Source organism: Cnephaeus nilssonii (assembly GCF_951640355.1).
Source record: "Cnephaeus nilssonii genome assembly, chromosome: 7".
In the NCBI taxonomy this organism is placed as follows: domain Eukaryota; kingdom Metazoa; phylum Chordata; class Mammalia; order Chiroptera; family Vespertilionidae; genus Cnephaeus; species Cnephaeus nilssonii.
Window position 1 is genome coordinate 89,226,395 of NC_137078.1, and position 16,179 is coordinate 89,242,573.

Sequence of the window (16,179 nt, forward strand, 5' to 3'; positions counted from 1 at the left end):
CTCCCTTAATAAATACTATTTAATGAATAATAAAGAGTTGTACCTGCAGAGGAACTCAAAGCAACACTGAGCAGGGTCTGAGGTGAGGGGTCTGACCTGGAAGCTCCTGTCTGCTTGTTGAGGCCCCTCTAGGACAGGCAGCCCAGGACCCACTCCTCACCCCATGTGGAGTGGGCACCACACAGGCTCTGGGGATGCCCAGTCCGCCCTCTGTACCAGAGTCCATTCAGGAGAGCTGACCTGGGACAGGAGAATGGCTTTCATTCGGCCTTTGTTTAACTTTAATAAAGGACCTGAACATAAAGGCTAAGTATGTAGTAGAGGACAAAAAACAAAAAAAAAGAAAACCTGGGGGTAATATAAATACAATCTGGGGCAATATTTATTAATTAAAACTATCTTATAGTTTACAAAGAAGCTAAATAACAACAGAAGTATAATTGACCTTAAAATGCTCAGTGAGACAGGCTTCACATCTCCTTCAGAGTTCTGAAGTGTTCTCAGGCGGGAGGCAGTGGCGCGGCGCAGGCTCACAGGTGCGACACCTGCGGACTGGGCAGGACTCGGAGACCAAAGCTGCCACAAAGCAGAAGACTCGGGTCTCCTTTGGAAGGTCCATTCCCCAACCCCACTGTCCTTGTCGTCCTCACCCCCAAATTCCATCGCCAAGGCAAGTCCTCAGTTTATCGTCGGGAGAATCTGTTCTTGAAAGCTTTAATTGTCTTAGCCATCATGGGGGCAATTTCTGTGGGAAGAGAAATAAGGCCATTGTTTCAGATCCGTGCAGTTTAGACAAACAACACCAGTTTACAGTCAGCCAAAGTCTGCCGCTCCTGGTTCTGCACCACCAGGAAAACGGATGCTAGTAGCTGGTGGCTAACATCACAACAGAAGCAGCAGCACAGAGCTACCCCCTGCTGAGCACCTGCCAGACCTGGAACAATAACTGTTTCTAATTCTAACCACGACCTCACCACGACTCAGACACTGGCCAACCTGCCCCAGTAAGTGGCAGAACTGGAATTCAATCCGGACTCTAAAGGCCGTGCTGAGCCATAATTTAACTCTGTCTCATAACACCCAAGCCAGCAAAAAGCATTCCCTTCCCACCCGTCTGCCCACTGTAGCAACAGGCCTAACACGAGCTAAATGCAAATACGCCTAAGGACTGGTTAACCTGCGCTCAGCCAAAGCTTAAGCCAGGATTCCTACTCTCCCATGGGCTCTGAAGTGAAGACAGAATAATGCTTTTAAGTTAGGACACCTCCTTAGAATACTGGGCATCATCTATGGCCGTGGTCGGCAAACCAGCTCGCGAGCCACGTGCTGCTCTTTGGCCCCTTGAGTGTGGCTCTTCCACAAAATACCACGGCCTGGGCGAGTCTGTTTTGAAGAAGTGGCATTAGAAGAAGTTTAAGTTTAAAAAATTTGGCTCTCAAAAGAAATTTCAATCGTTGTACTGTTGATATTTGGCTCTGTTGACTGAGTTTGCAGACCACTGATCTATGGTAATCAAGTTAATAAAATACAAACAGACCCAACTAGATATAAAAAATAAATACTTGGGGCCGGGGGAAGGTCAATGGGGGGAAAAAGGAGACATGTACTACTCTTTGTAATACTTTAAACAATAAAAATAAATACTTGGAAGCTGGGGTTTTAAGGTTGTAAAAACCTCATAAGATGAACTGTCATGTTGCTGTCAATAATGGTTATGAACCCTGTTATTGCCTGGAGAACGTTTTAGATTAAATAAAAAAAGGGCAGATTGTGAAAATGAACATGCATTATGATCACTGTTTGAAAGATACACGTGCATTATGAACACAGCGGGGGAAGGAGGCACTGACATTCAGACCAGCTATGTGCCAGGCATCAGACGTACGCTACGTCCAGCACACAATGACGCAGGGTAAGGACACTAAAGGGGTTCAAACACTGGTTTTGAAATATCTGAGCAGAAACCCCACGTCACTCACTCTTCACAGTCGGTTTCCTAGGGTCATAGGAAACAGTGCTGCTGACCACAGGCGCCAAGTGGGCACTGCTGGTGCTGGGGCCATCGTAGGCGGGCTCTTCCGGGCTGGCAGTAAAGCTATTGCTGCTGCCACTGTTGGAGGGAGCTTGGCTGCTTCCTATGGGGTATGGGGCTGGCTTAATCCTGCAACACAGAACAAAGCTGGTTAGTCATGAGCATGAGAAATCCACCCGCAGCACCAGCAGCCTGAAGCTGGCCGGCCTCTCTGAGGAAGACTCAGTTTCGTGGCTTTGACGAGTGCCTCCCGCCTGAGAACACTTCAGAACTCTAAAGAAGATGTGAAGCCTGTCTCACTGAGCATTTTAAGGTCAATTATACTTCTGTTGTTATTTAGCTTCTTTGTAAACTATAAGATAGTTTTAATTAACAAATATTGCCCCAGATTGTATTTATATTACCCCCAGGTTTTCTGGAAGTGGCTCTGAGATGACAGCGTGAGCCCTTCAAAAGGAATGATAGCCTCAACTAACTTTTCACTGTTTAGGTGTAAATCTGCAGGGCAAGGGCGGGAGCAGGGTGCTCTGTGGGGAGGCTGTTACACAAATCTAGGCAAGAACTGATGGTCCCGGACACAGGTTCGGCCATGGAGGTGGTGAGGGTCAGGTTAGGGGCATCTTTAGAAGGCAGGGCTGGTGGTATTTGTGCTGGATCAGATATGGGGTTAAGAGAGAGAAGTCAAGGACCATCTGAGTAGTGGTGTGAGCAACAGGAAGGATGGAGTTGCCATCTGCCCAGATGGGAAAACCAAGAGAGGATCAGGTAAAAATTAAGAGTTCAGCCAGGCCAGTGTTGCTCAGTGGTTGAGCATCAACCTATGAACCAGGAGGTCATGGCTCAATTCCCAGTCAGGGCACATGCCCGGGTTGGGGGCTCAATCCCCAGTGTGTGTGTGTGTGTGTGTGTGGGGGGGGGGGGGGGGTTTGTGCAGGAGGTAGGCAATGATTCTCATCATTGATGTTTCTATCTCTCCTTCTCCCTTCCTCTCTAAAATCTCTATATATAAAAGCCTAAGTGACCGGCCGACCGTTCGACCATCTGACCAGTAGCTATGATGTGCACTGACCATCGGGGCAGACGCTCAATGCAGGAGCTGCCGAGCTGTGGTGACTTGGCAGCAGCGGTTCTCGGGTGATGCACCCCAGAACCAGAGAGGAGGGAGCCCGATTCCTCGTCGGGCTGTGCGATTCTACCTTCGGCTGTGGGTTGTTGTTGTTGCTGGGGCACTGTTGGCCCAAAATATAGTTTACTGCCGAGCTGTGGTGACCGGTGACCGTGACCGATGACTGCAGACGCCCTTCGAGCCGTGGCACCATGGGCAGCCAGGGAGGGACCGTGGGAGATTGGCTCCAGGGCGTATTCAGCTGTCTTGCCCAGTCCCACCCTGCTGGCCACCTTCTAATTAATTTCCTTTCAATATGCATGAATCCGTGCACCGGGCCACTAGTATTAAGTAAGTTAGTCATACAGTAAAACCCATTTTTGCTTAAATGGGGAAAGGGAAAGCATAAGTGAGTGTTTCCAGAAGTCAGGCCCTGTTCTCTACTTAACCTTGACCTCTCTGAGAGTCAGCAATAATTACCCAGCCTGCACTGCAGTCAAGGAAGCTGGGGCTCCAGAACCCACTCTGCACTGCCATGCTTTCCCCCCAAAATGAATTGCTTCTTGCACTGGGCTGCCTTCTCAGGGTGAGTAAAAGCTCGTGGACCCTCTTCTCTGAGCTTGCAGAAACCACAGAGCAGCAGAGATGGTACCTGATTTTCTCGGGCACAGCTGCTCCTCCTGTTCCAAACTTCTCCTGCCTCCTTCGAACATCACGAGGTGGTTTGGCTACAGAGTGAACAAAGGCCATCTTTGCCTGTCGGCCTGTGGAGAAATAAGGAGATTAATACCTGCCTTTTGGAAGAGAGATGCTACTTTTATTTCCATGATCTACACTATTGCCAGATAAAAGCTTATCAAGTGCCCCCAAAGCTGAGGGTTCACCAACCCTGAAAACTGCTTTGTAGGGTAGCATAAGCAGTGGTATAAAAACCCCACCTCTGCCCCACTTGTGCAAATACAAGAGATTTAGGGGCCAGAGGCCCTACATCAGCGGGGCCTACAAGACCCTGCTGTGGACCAGAGCACAGGGCTCACTATTCTGCCAGGCCCCGCCCTGCCCCGCCTACCTTTGGGCTTATTGGCATGTGCAGATCGGATATTCTTTGTCAGTAATCGTAGCCGCTGCTCTCGGGCATCCTGAAGCCTCAAGTACATCTCCCGCCATGACTCATACTCTTCTGGCCTTTCTTCCTTAAAGTCTCGGTGACAATGAACTTTCCATAATTGATCTGTTTCTTCAATTAATACCTAAAACCAGAACCAGGCACTCTTATGTATCTCTTTAATCACCTAATGATTTTTTGGTCTATATAGAAATAATATTAAAATATCATGGCTCTAGAAGAAAATCAAATCACAAAATTAAAGTTAAATGTGATGCACTATCCTAGCTGCTTTTGGGGGGGTTAGGAGATAAGACAACACAAAATTAGTTTAAGATCATTCTTTTCCTTTAGAAACATCAGTGAAGGGTCAAGCCGGAATGAAGTCAAATCCAGGCATTTCCCAAGTACTACACTGGACTGTAATGGCGAGGGGCCATCTAAGGAGATGTCAGGATTCAATCAGATAAGTGTGTCCCAGCATTAGGAAAAGGAAAAGGATTTCTGGATCGATCTCAATGTGCCTAGGACACACCCAGCCCCTTGTGCTCTTTAAAAAATTCACCAGACACCTGAGTGTCGACACAAAGCTCTGTCCCGGCCTGGATCCCAGGGTGGTGCTGCCAGAACTCTCTCTTTGCCTCTGTGACCAGCTAAGCTCAAAGGAGGTGTGGGAAGTGCTTTCCTGCTCCCTTTGAATCCCACCTAAGATTCTAGCCCAAGAGGCCCACTTAAGATGCCAGAGACAGATGCTAAAAATATTTTTGTTTAAAGGCCCATTGACAAAAAAAACATGCCCAGAACATTGATCCAACCTGTGGCCTACCCTTCAGCTTCAGCCGATTCAGAGACAATGCTATTTTTGGAGACACAAGCCAGAAAACTGCCCTCTTCCCACCCAAACAGGATACTCACATGATTGTATTCCTCTATGCGATACAGCTGATCAGGCGTACACCTCTCCAAAACAGGTTCAAGAACAGAATACGGGACGCCTCCCACTTCAAAGATTGCTGCAGAGAACCAAAGGTGAAAGCGCTGAGTAGTAGCCAAGCCACCCAGTGATATGGCCCTAGCGGCACAACGTGCTTGAGAGCTAGAGAGAAGCATGTGACTTACAGTCAATGTTGTTTTTAAGTACCCGGATGCACTGCTGGTGCAAGGTCATCATTTTGGGGAGATAGGCACACTTGGAACCAGAGTACACCTGCATCTTAGAATTCATTCTCCGTCCAGTGAACCCAGCTTCATCCTCTTCCTGGGAAGAAGAGTGTGCTATAATGCAAGAAAAACAGAACATGAGTTACAAAAGGCTCTAAGCCTAGTGAAAACTCTCCTTCCCACCCCATTCCTCAGACTCCCAGTTCCTTTTCTCAGCGGTAACCAATGTTACCAGTTCGTTGTGTCCTTCCAGAGAGTCTATGCAAAAGTAAGCAAATATGAATTGTGGTGTTTTTTTTTTAACCAATTAATAACATTACTCACTACTATCATCGTTTTTTTTCATTTACCACATTTTAGAAATCATTCCATGTCAGTACATAGACTTCCCACATTTTAAAAAATATTTTTAAACTGGCAGTTTGGCTCAGTGGACAGAGCGTCGGCCTGTGGACTGAAGGGTCCCAGGTTCGATTCCGGTCAAGGACACATGCCTGGGTTGTGGGCTCAATCCCCAGTAGAGGGCGTGCAGGAGGCAGCTGATCAATGATTCTCTCTCCTCGTTCTATCTCCCTTTCTCTTCCTCTCTGAAATCAATTTAAAAAAAAGAAAGAAACATGGTAGCTAAGAGCTTTATCAGCTTTTAATCCGCTTACCAGCCCTAAGAAACAAACCATTATTATTCTCACCTATAGAATATGAAACTGAAGTCCAAGGAAATTAAGTTACTACCCAAGTTCATGTAAATTGTAGAAGGCAGAGATGGATTCAAACCCAAGACATCAAACTCCAGAGCCTGTCCAATTAAGAAAGTCACCAAAATCTGATGACAGATCATGATTTTTTAAATCTTCCACTTAAAAAAACGGATACAGAAAATTACCTTTTCGCTTTGGTTGGAAGGAGGATATCAATTCGAGGGAAGGAAGTGGCCGGTAATTGGCCTGTATCACAGGTAATGGGAGGTCTGGCAACACTGGCAGGACATCGGTGGGGACCTGGAGAGGAGAGACCAGTGACTGGAGTGCCCTTTTCTGCAGGCACAGCTTCCCTTCCTCCAGGCCATACCCTGCAGAGTGGGCCAGACAGATCCAGGCTGGAGGAGGGCAACAGGCATGTCTGACTACCTAGGCCAGGAAATACATACAGATGAGCCCAGCTCCCAGGGCACCTCAGCAAGCACTTTTCTTGGGTATTCTCCACCCCCCGGCAGGGAGAGGCCTGGAGGAAATTACTTCAAACTGAAATTCAACCAGCCACACAAAAGCCAGCCAAGCCAACAGCAGCAGGGTGGGTCCCAGGAGCTCCGCAGAGCCAGGTGCTCTGAGTGGGAAGCCACCAAGGGGCTGAAGGGGTTACCTTTCTCGGCTTGGCTGCATCGGCTCCAGCCGCCTGATGCTTCTCTGACTTGTTTTCGTTCACCTTAGGCGATTTCTGAACTGCGTCCAAGCTTTTACTAGTGCTTTTCGAATCATTTTTTTTTAGTGCTTTTTCTCCTCCAGCAGTCGCAGTTGAGGTTTTCACAATCTTTTTCTTTTTCTTCCGGGGCTGGTCATAGCTGAGATAAGACTCAAAAGACATGGTGGGCTGCTCAAATTCATCATCCATATCTGTCTCCTCAACTCGAGGGAGGGAGCCCCCTGACTTTCTATCTGAGTGAGTTTTCACTTTCCCTTCTTGAGTCTTTAGGTTGTTAGAAACCTTCTCTTTTGCCTTGGGCAGCAGGTCTCCGGCCCCCTTTCCTCTGTCTAAGCTGTCTAGGCTTTGCTTGTTTTTGTCTGGTTTAGTTTTCTCCGAGTCCTTGTGCTTTTGCTTTTTGCGGTGGTTGTCTGAAGCAGGCTCCAAGGGGGACAGAAACTTCTTGGAGCTGCCCTCTCTGTCCTTCTCTTTCTTGATACCACTAGAGGGCGCTTTCTCCTTTGTGCCATCCCCTGAGAGGGGCCTCCGGTTTTCCTCTTTGGAGATGGCCTTGTGGGATTTTTCTCTGCTCAAAGGCGACTTCTCATCTCCCCTGGCATCCACTGGTCGTTTTTCTTTATGGGAAGATTTGTGCTCCTTGTTCTGACTCACAACCCCTTTCCCCCGGGGCTCACCCAGGTGTCTTTCCTGGCTGACCCCGAGTCTGTCCTGAAAGGCATTACTGTGGCCCTTTCCGGGCTTCTGTTGTGGAACAAAGGGCTCGTGATCCTCATCTGGGGACCTGTAATGGTCCACGGACATCTGATGAGGACTGCTGGATGATGGAGGGGACTGAACATGGCCATAATCGGAAGACTCATGGTCTGAAGAGTAAACTGGTGAAAGCCTGTGGCCCCTCTTCCGCTCATCTCGTCTCTCCTGACCGTGAGACACTTTGTGAGGTCTTTCGCACTCGGAGAGTTTTCTGTGTTTTTTCTGTCTGTGATCAGGACTATATGCTTGGCTACTGGAGGCTTTCCAATTTTCTTGGTAGTCCCCCTCTATCTCCTCCTCCTCCTTCTGAAGAGCGTCCCTGGGGCGCTTTCGGGAGTCATTCTTCTCAAAGTCCTGTTCTTCAGGGTCAGTGTTTCTAAATAGAAGAATATACAGATAAAGCAGTTAAAAATCTCAGCGTTATCCTTGTTCAGGACACAGTCACAGACCCTGAACTCACAAAAGAGCCACAGAGAAGGCAAGAGTTAGAAATAAGGTCTTGGGAAGAAAGTAAATGTGTTCTGCTCAAAGACATTTAACTAAGTTTTAAAACTGGGAACTCATGCCCTCGGCGGCATGCTCAGTGGTTAAAGCATCAGCCCATGCACTGGAGAGTCTTGGGTTCGATCCTTGGTCCAGGGCATGTACCTGGTTGCAGGTTCGATCCCCAGCCCTAGTCGGGGCTCATGTGGGAGGCAACCAATTGATCTTTCTCACACTGATGTCTCTCTCTCTCCCCTCCCCCCACCCTCTAAAAAAAATTTAAAAAGCAATGGAAAAAATATCCTTCTGTGAGGATTAACAAACAAACAAAAAACACAAAACATGGGAACTCAAATATTTAATAAATGGAAAATGATGAGTTTAACTATAGGACCAAAGATCAAATATCTTATAGACATAAAAATGCTTAATACAGGGACATATTTGTTACATAAAAACAAAGGGGCTGTTATATATAGTTTGTTCACAACTACATAAAAAGCCTTTTAAGAAAACATTAGAAACATCAAACTGTTAATAATATCTTTGGGTGGTAGACTTAAGAAATTTTGATCCTTATTTCTATTTTTAAGTACTTTCTAATACTATAATCATGGATTATTTTAATATTTGAGGCAAAATATTTTAAATAAGAAGGCAGAGAGGAATAATAAAGACAGGCATTTCTGTCTGTAAACACACCAAATGCCAGATTTAACCATGAAACTGAACAAACCCAGAGTAACGTTCTTACCGCTCCACAGGAACCAGCTTCTTCCACTGGGCCACGAGGTCCCTGGCAAAGCTTCCCACGTGCTCGTGTTTTCGTAAGCTATTTACTGTCTTCCCAACGCCGGTCTCCTGCAGATTGGACAGGAATTGTTAGAGAGTTGTGGAAATAGGCTCACCATTTTCAAAGAAATCAGACTCTTGCTTTTCAACAAACCAGTAACTTCCTTCCTAAAATGTACCTTGTAAGCCTCAGTACAAAATTAGTTTGTTTCTATACCCCAAACCCCTGACACACAGTAGCAAACAAAGCATACCAGATCAGAAGAAGAGATACTGAATTAAAACACTTCTACAATAACCAGTGATTCTGGCAGGTGCCAGACACTGAGCTAACGGCTTTGCATACTGTATCCCAATCAATCCTCACAGTAACAACTCTGTGAGACAGGAATCTACCCAATTTTACACAGAACAGGCTAAAGTAACAGAACTTGGATTTGAACTCGGGACTAGTTGATGCCAAAGCCAATATTCTTTCAATTTTTAGAAAAATATTTTTGAGATAAAATTCATGTAACATAAAATCCACCATTTTAACCATTTTAAAGTGTATAGTTCAGTGGTTTACAGAATATTTACAATACTTTGCAACCACCACCACTGTCTAATTCCAGAACATTTGTCACCCTAGAAAGAAACCCTGCTGCTCCCAATCGCCCCCACCCCCTGGCAACCACTAACCTACTTTCTGCCTCTGACCTGCCTATTCTGAACATTTCATATAAATGGAATCATACAATACATGATCTTGTGTTTCCTTCCTTTCACTTCCAAAGCCCATGCTCTTGTCTTACTGTACAATCTCTCCCATTAGGAAGGGGAAAGGATATAGTTTTATATAAGATCTAAAGGTATACAGTTCTTACCACAAGAATGTCTACTGTAATAGGCAAGGCGGAGAGTTTCTTCAAATATTTTAATAGCTATAGAGAGAATAAAATAAATATTAATTCCTATAAATATTCACTGGAACAAATAAGAATAATATCTGATGGTTAAATACTTAGTCTAAGTATTATACAGTAACAAGTATGGTTATTATCCCAATTTTACAAGTGTGAAAACAGGCTCGGAAAAGGTAAGTTACCTGCCCTAGGATGCAAGTAGGGCGAGATTCACTCAGGTCTGTGGCTTAGGTTCCCGGCTTTTAACCACTGTGCTACACCAACAGGAAATGAGACTTAAAGAGAATCAAACCTACCAACTCTAAGAAAAGTTATCAACTATCACTTTGCCCATTTTGAGAGAATTTCTAACAAAGGTACTGATTTTAGGGAAATTACCCACGGACTTGGCACAGAGGAAAAGAAAAAGGAGACGTCTCCATAGGGAAAGGGTATCATGTTTCCAGGCAGAGTCAGCAGTGTTTAACAGAACTGTTTTTTGGAAACAATGGGAAGGCAAGACCAATTTCAAGTTGCAGAATCAGAGCTTTGCCATTAATGGTAAACACACAATGTCTGGGTATATTAGAAAAGTGATCTGGGTTTGGTCACATTTCCTTCCCGTAGTCCCTAAAACTAGGTCAAAATCAGGACAGCACTGCTGTTAAGACAGTTCCAGAGTCAGAGACAGGCTTCATTTTGGCCCTGTCACCTCCTTGCCAGGCGATCTTGTACAAGTCAATAACCTCTCTGCACCACATTCACTCCATCTGCAAAACAGGAACTGGATCCTATTTCTACTTCACAAGTGTGAGGATTCACTGAAACAACCATGTGTAGTCCTTAGCCATAGAATCCTATAAAAGCTCAATAAGTGTTTATAATTAATCATTTCATTCATCAAGAAACAGATCTTTATTTTTTTTGTTAATCCCCACCCAAGGATATTTTTTCCATTAATTTTTATAGAGAGAGTGGAAGAGAGGGGTAGAGACAGAGAGAAACATCAATGTGAGAGACATACATCAAGTGGGGGCTACAACCGAGGTACACATCCTTGACTAGAATCGAACCCGTGACCCTCCAGTCCGAGGGCCGACACTAGACCACTGAGCAAAACCAGCTAGGGCTCCAACAGAACTTTAAATGCCTACCCTTGACCTCAACCAGATAGTCCCCAGCCAATTCAAAGTTCTACTTGCTCTATTTCCACCAAAAGCCATGACTAGTCAAGTCTTTCTCTAGAAAATATATGTGTACATGTAAACATACTACCATTCAAGAAGCTGCAAATTACAAGTAGTTCAAAATAGAGAACTGTGACTACCTTTCATTTCCATAGTAGAGAACACAATCTGTTCTTTTTCCATGTGTAGTCCCGGACATAGGAAGTATGTCACAATGCTATAGGTGGAGTAGCAAGTATGTTTTCCTAGTCACTCTACTTCAACAATTACTGAATATGGTCAGTAGGCAGAGCAACTGAATCACAAGTAATAACACTGTGTGACGAGGAACAAATGAGAAGCAAGTGGTGGATCTAGGGAGTTGCACCTTCATAGCTGAGTGAAAATTATACTCCACTTCAAATCTGATCACCACCAACATCCAACTTAGGAGAAAGTTTACGTGCATTTCTTGCCATCAAAGCTATGGGTACAAAGATTAATGACAATTCCTTTCCTTAAAGGAAAACTTAGAAGCATTGAAAAGGTTAGCAATAGGCTGTCTCCCCTATACCGTTCCCAGGACGGCATTTTCTATACCATCTACGGTGTCTAGATGACTATGTTAAGTTCTTACGTGTGTCACCTCATTTACTCCATCTTCATTAACCACCTCTATAAAGTGGATGTTATTCTCCCCATTTTATAGATGTGGAGACTTACCTAATGAGCTAGTAATCAAGTATACCTACCACAGCATGTGCTACAAAGCCAGGAGAAACAATACTGTCCTCAGAAAACAGAGCTGTAGCTTACCCCAAAGCAAAAAGCTCCTCCTTAGAGTATCATATTGTCCGACAGTTTAGAGTCCACAGCGTGAAGGTCACCCTGGGGACAAAGGATCCTCAGGACCTCTAAGAAGCAACGTTAAGGATGGGTCAGAAGTCACTGAGGGTGTGTTCCATCCAAAGCCTAGCACTAACTGGAGAAGTAAATGCTACCTTCCTGGTTTGCTTTGGGTTGGTAAGGGCGACTTAAAAGCAGACAAAGCTAAAGCCCTGGAGATTTTCAAAATGATTTAGCTCCATAAGTGAGAGAAAAGGAACTTCAGAGCCCTCTATTGTCAATGAGGTTCAAGAAAAAACACACACACAGCACTAACAAGGTAAAAGCACTTTGGGCATCCTCGGATAGATGGAAACTTGTTATTAAGCCAACAGACCATTGTAGAGTTTGCAAGAACTGATAACAGATCACTGAGAACTGAGAAATGTCAAACATTTGCACAATACATGCTTAGGAATTTCAGTTGTCCTCTGCACACTCCTTCAAAACCAAAGAACAAAATATGTTCATAAAGTTGACTCCTTAAGTCTCCACTGGCCATCACACTGTGTTCTGGGTAGTCTCACATTCAAATGTAACAATGGACAGGTAACTTTACCAGCCATAAAAATTATTTCCCATAAAATAGTAGGAATCAAGTGATCCTGGTCTCTGCCTGACACCTTTGCACCAAGTAAACCTTGACCATAGATGGCCTTAAAAGTGAAAATAGCCCTGGCTGGTTTGGCTCAGTGGATAGAGTGTTGGTTGGCCTGCGGATTGAAGGGTCCCAGGTTTGATTCCAGTCAAGGGCACATGCCAGGGTTGCGGGCTTGATCCCCAGGGGGGGGGAGCATGCAGGAGGTAGCCGATCAATGATTCTCTCTCATCATTGATGTTTCTATCTCTCTCCTCTCTCTTCCACTCTGAAATCAATGAAAATATATTTAAAAAAACAAAAACATTTTTTAAAAAGCGAAAATAGTTACAGTTAAACACCAATATTAATACCAGAAAATCCACGAACATATGCATGGAATCCACCCTTTGGGTAATAATGGTTTGAAATCAGGATTTAGTTGCGAATTCGGTACTGCTATATAATCATCTTGCAATTTCAAGAACAACCTGTGAGAGCTTGTTGGGTTAACAGAAGGTTGAGGAAAAGGCCATTGTGCCAGCTTGCAGTTTCCCCCTGCAGTTAGCTCATTGCTGAACGCTAGCTAACGTGCCCTTTGCAAAAATGATCTCCCAACATGTTCTCATCTTTCATTTTTAATTTTTAAAATTTTATCTTAGAGAGATGAAGGGGGAGAAGGGAAGAGTGGGAAAAGGAGACAGAGAGAAACATCGATGTGAGAGAAACAACCTCATATCCACAGGTTGCCTCCCACATACACCCTGACTAAGGATCAAAGAGCAACCTGGGGTATGTGCCCTGATCAGGAATCCAACCTGCCGCCTTTTGGTGTATAGGACAACCAACCGAGCCAAACTGGCCAGGGCTTTTCTCATCTTCTTAATGTTCACTTCAGAACACAAAGCCAGAAGTTCAGGGTGATTTCCTAACTGGGAAGAGAAAGCCCAAATACTGGCAATAATCTCTAACAGTTCAAATAGGACGAGAAGTCAAACCTTTTCCTAATTTGAAATTTCGTTCACATCTACTCCTAGAAAAGCTACTTCAAAATTTAAATTCTAGTAGAAGGATGACTACAGATACTACATGGTGCATATTTTTAACCTGATAGAAAGACCAAAATTAGGGTTGGGAGATGGATTTACATAATATTGCTTTAAGGTTTTAAAGATCAGTCCCAAACCTACAGAGTTTGGGAAAACAAACTGGTACTAAAAAATAATGAACATTTATCAGACATCCAAAAAGGGTTACTATAAAAAGAAACTTGTAAAAAAAAAAAAAGAAACTTGTAAATATGTCTGGCCACTAAGTACTGAAGCCACAATAGAAAATAACGCAATTATAAGCATTTACATTTTCACAGATTTAAAACTAAAATGGCTTCCTAAACAAGTGGATCTTGGAGCTAGGTATGAATTCGAAGAGTTAAAAAGTGGCCTGATGGTGAGATGCTGTATGCAGCCTTTACACATGGAGAAAAAAAACCCTCATCTCTGACAAGCGGGGAACAAGGCAAAGAGAAAGGGGCCTTCACAAAAACTGAAGGGTGGTGATTAGCATCTATGGGCGCTGCCCATGAACCTGGCACTTGGGCCTTTTGGTGTAGTCTGGGGAAGCAGCGGTGAGGAAGCAGGCGGAGCACAGAATGCCCCAACGTCCAGGGCTGGGACAGGGTTTAGAACCAGACTCGGTCACCCCTTCATCTCCACCGCCTCCTCCATCACTTCCTCTTCAGAGGCACTGAGACCCAACTCCTAGAAACTGCACTCTCGCTAGAATGCTGACAATGTCAAACCGAGGTGTTTTCATCCGTGTATTTAAATTTTTAAAAATTCTAACATCCACCGCTCCCAGACACGGATAAGATGGATAACAGAAAGTCGGAGAGGGAGAAGAATGCATTTAACTTAAGAAAAGCTTAAAAAAGAAAACAAAACTAGCTGAATACAATTAAAAATGGTTGCCCATCACTCACTGCAAAACGAGAAACGTTAGCTCTTACCTTTCTATGAAGTGAGGCCAGAAGGAAATCTACCCCCAACTTCTAACCTCTTTTTCCTTTTCCAATCACAACCTAAGTTTTTAGGCTCTGTACACAGAGGAGACGTGAGGTTTATTTTGCTTCGTTTTTTAAGGGATTTACTCGGAAAGTGAAAAGGTCCAAGTTCTAGTATCAAAACGCCTCTCGGAGACGCAGGACCACACACCCAGCCCAGGCTCCATGGTGCACAGCAGAATCTCCTCCTCCCCAGCCAACATCAAAGACTGGAAACCTTCGCGGGAGGGACGGGGCGGGCAGCAGTGAACTCCGGGCGAGCGCTCCGACAGGAAACAGCTGGCCCGGGACACCGGGGAGGCTCGGGAGCCCGCGGACACGCGGTGTCCGCACGGTGCGCGCCGCCGCCGCAGGCGCCCCGGCCGGCCGGGAGGCAGGGAGGCCCGGCCGCCGAGACCCGCCGCCTGACGTGCGGATGCCTCCGCGTGGGCAGCGGCCAAGGGCCGGAACTTCCCGACTCCGGGCAGCGAGCGCGACGGGGCCTGGCTCCGGGTCCGAGCCCCACGGCCCCGGCTGACCTGGAGGGGCCGCGCTCGGGCCCACGACCGTTACGGGGCCGCGTCCGCCCAACGCCCGCCCGCTCCGCGCCGCCCACTCGCTCACCTTCTTCGGGTCCGGGTTCGCGGCCAGCCGCGCCTGCAGCTTCTCCACAACTTGGAGCGCCGACTCCGCCGCCATCGCTGTCACTGGCGCGGCCTCCTCGCCGGAACTGGGCTCGCGTCGCGTCCTCGGGCCGCAGCTCCGCCCTCCGTGCTTCCCCGGCGGAGACGGAAGCGCTACTGCCCCTTCCGGGCCTCGGCGAGGTGGGGAGGCGCGGGGAGCCGGGCGGCCGCAGGCCCCGCCCCCAGGCCCCGCGGGCCGGGCCCCAATGCGCGCTCCGCGGCCGCGCGCACCGAGAGCTGGGCCGCTGGGGCCGGGCGCGCTGTCTCTGTCGGCCGCTCCGGGCCGCCCGCTCCAGCCCGCGGTGCACAGAGCCAAGGCCCGGCAGGCTGTCTCGTGCCTAGTTAAGACGGAAAGAGGCCCCAGCCCCAGGCTTTATCAATCCCAATCCCAATCCTAATCCGGGTGGGGGACTGTGAGCCGCGCCCTAATTAACACCTGTCAGTGGTTCCCGGGCGGGTCCGCCGCTCAGGGATTCAGCAGGGATTAACGACTGCGACCACCCTAGGTTGAGTGCTACCTTAATTTCACCTTCAATACAACCCGGTGAAACTTTAGTTGTCCCCACTTTTCCAATGAGGACATGGAGGCTCACGGAGACCAAATTAATTTGCATGGGATCACCTAACGGGAAAGAGGTGAAGCTGGAATTTGAATCTAAATAGTCTAGGTCCACTGTGAACACACATCTCTCAATAGGTCGAGGAATGGAGGCCCGGAGAGAGAGGGATTTGTGAAAAATCAAACAGCTTAGACTGTGTCTCCATTTCCTCCCAAACCCTGTCTGGTACCATAGGCACCAAATAATGAATGAATGAATGAATGAATGAATGAATGGGGTTGTTTCCTCTGAAGCAGTAGGGCCTGAATCAGACCAACCCAAGACACCATCCTTGAGGGCACTTATTCTTATCCTAACACTAAATTTTGTTACTATTATTAATACTAAAAAGAACTAAATGCCCTGGCTGGTTTGGCTCAGCGGATAGAGCATCAGCCTGCAGACTGAAGGTTCGATTCCAGTCAAGGGCACATGCCCGGGTTGTGGGCTCGATCCCCAGTGGAGGGCGTGCAGGAAGCAGCCAATCAATGATT

At 46.5% G+C, this 16,179-nt stretch overlaps 1 protein-coding gene across 1 annotated transcript; it reads right to left on the minus strand.

The window, feature by feature from the left end:
• Positions 1-355: 355 nt before the first annotated feature.
• Positions 356-15,379, minus strand: ELOA (elongin A). The gene is made up of 11 exons (XM_079777218.1): positions 15,028-15,379; positions 9,717-9,773; positions 8,813-8,919; positions 6,763-7,951; positions 6,287-6,401; positions 5,362-5,517; positions 5,158-5,255; positions 4,207-4,387; positions 3,790-3,901; positions 1,980-2,161; positions 356-745 (listed from the first exon to the last, which is right to left on the minus strand). The coding sequence occupies exons 1-11, from the start codon at positions 15,100-15,102 to the stop codon at positions 684-686; spliced, it is 2,334 nt and encodes a 777-aa protein (XP_079633344.1). The 5' UTR covers positions 15,103-15,379; the 3' UTR covers positions 356-683.
• Between the last annotated feature and the right edge of the window lie 800 nt (positions 15,380-16,179).

What these genes read in the sequence shown, in the direction of transcription:
- ELOA (XM_079777218.1), bottom strand. Translation starts at nt 15,102, where the DNA reads ATGGCGGCGGAGTCGGCGCTCCAAGTTGTGGAGAAGCTGCAGGCGCGG. An exon ending in CGAACCCGGACCCGAAGAAG is followed by an intron (nt 9,774 to 15,027) that starts GTGAGCGAGTGG and finishes TTCTCTCTATAG; the next exon opens with CTATTAAAATATTTGAAGAA. An exon ending in ACATGCCAATAAGCCCAAAG is followed by an intron (nt 3,902 to 4,206) that starts GTAGGCGGGGCA and finishes ATTTCTCCACAG; the next exon opens with GCCGACAGGCAAAGATGGCC.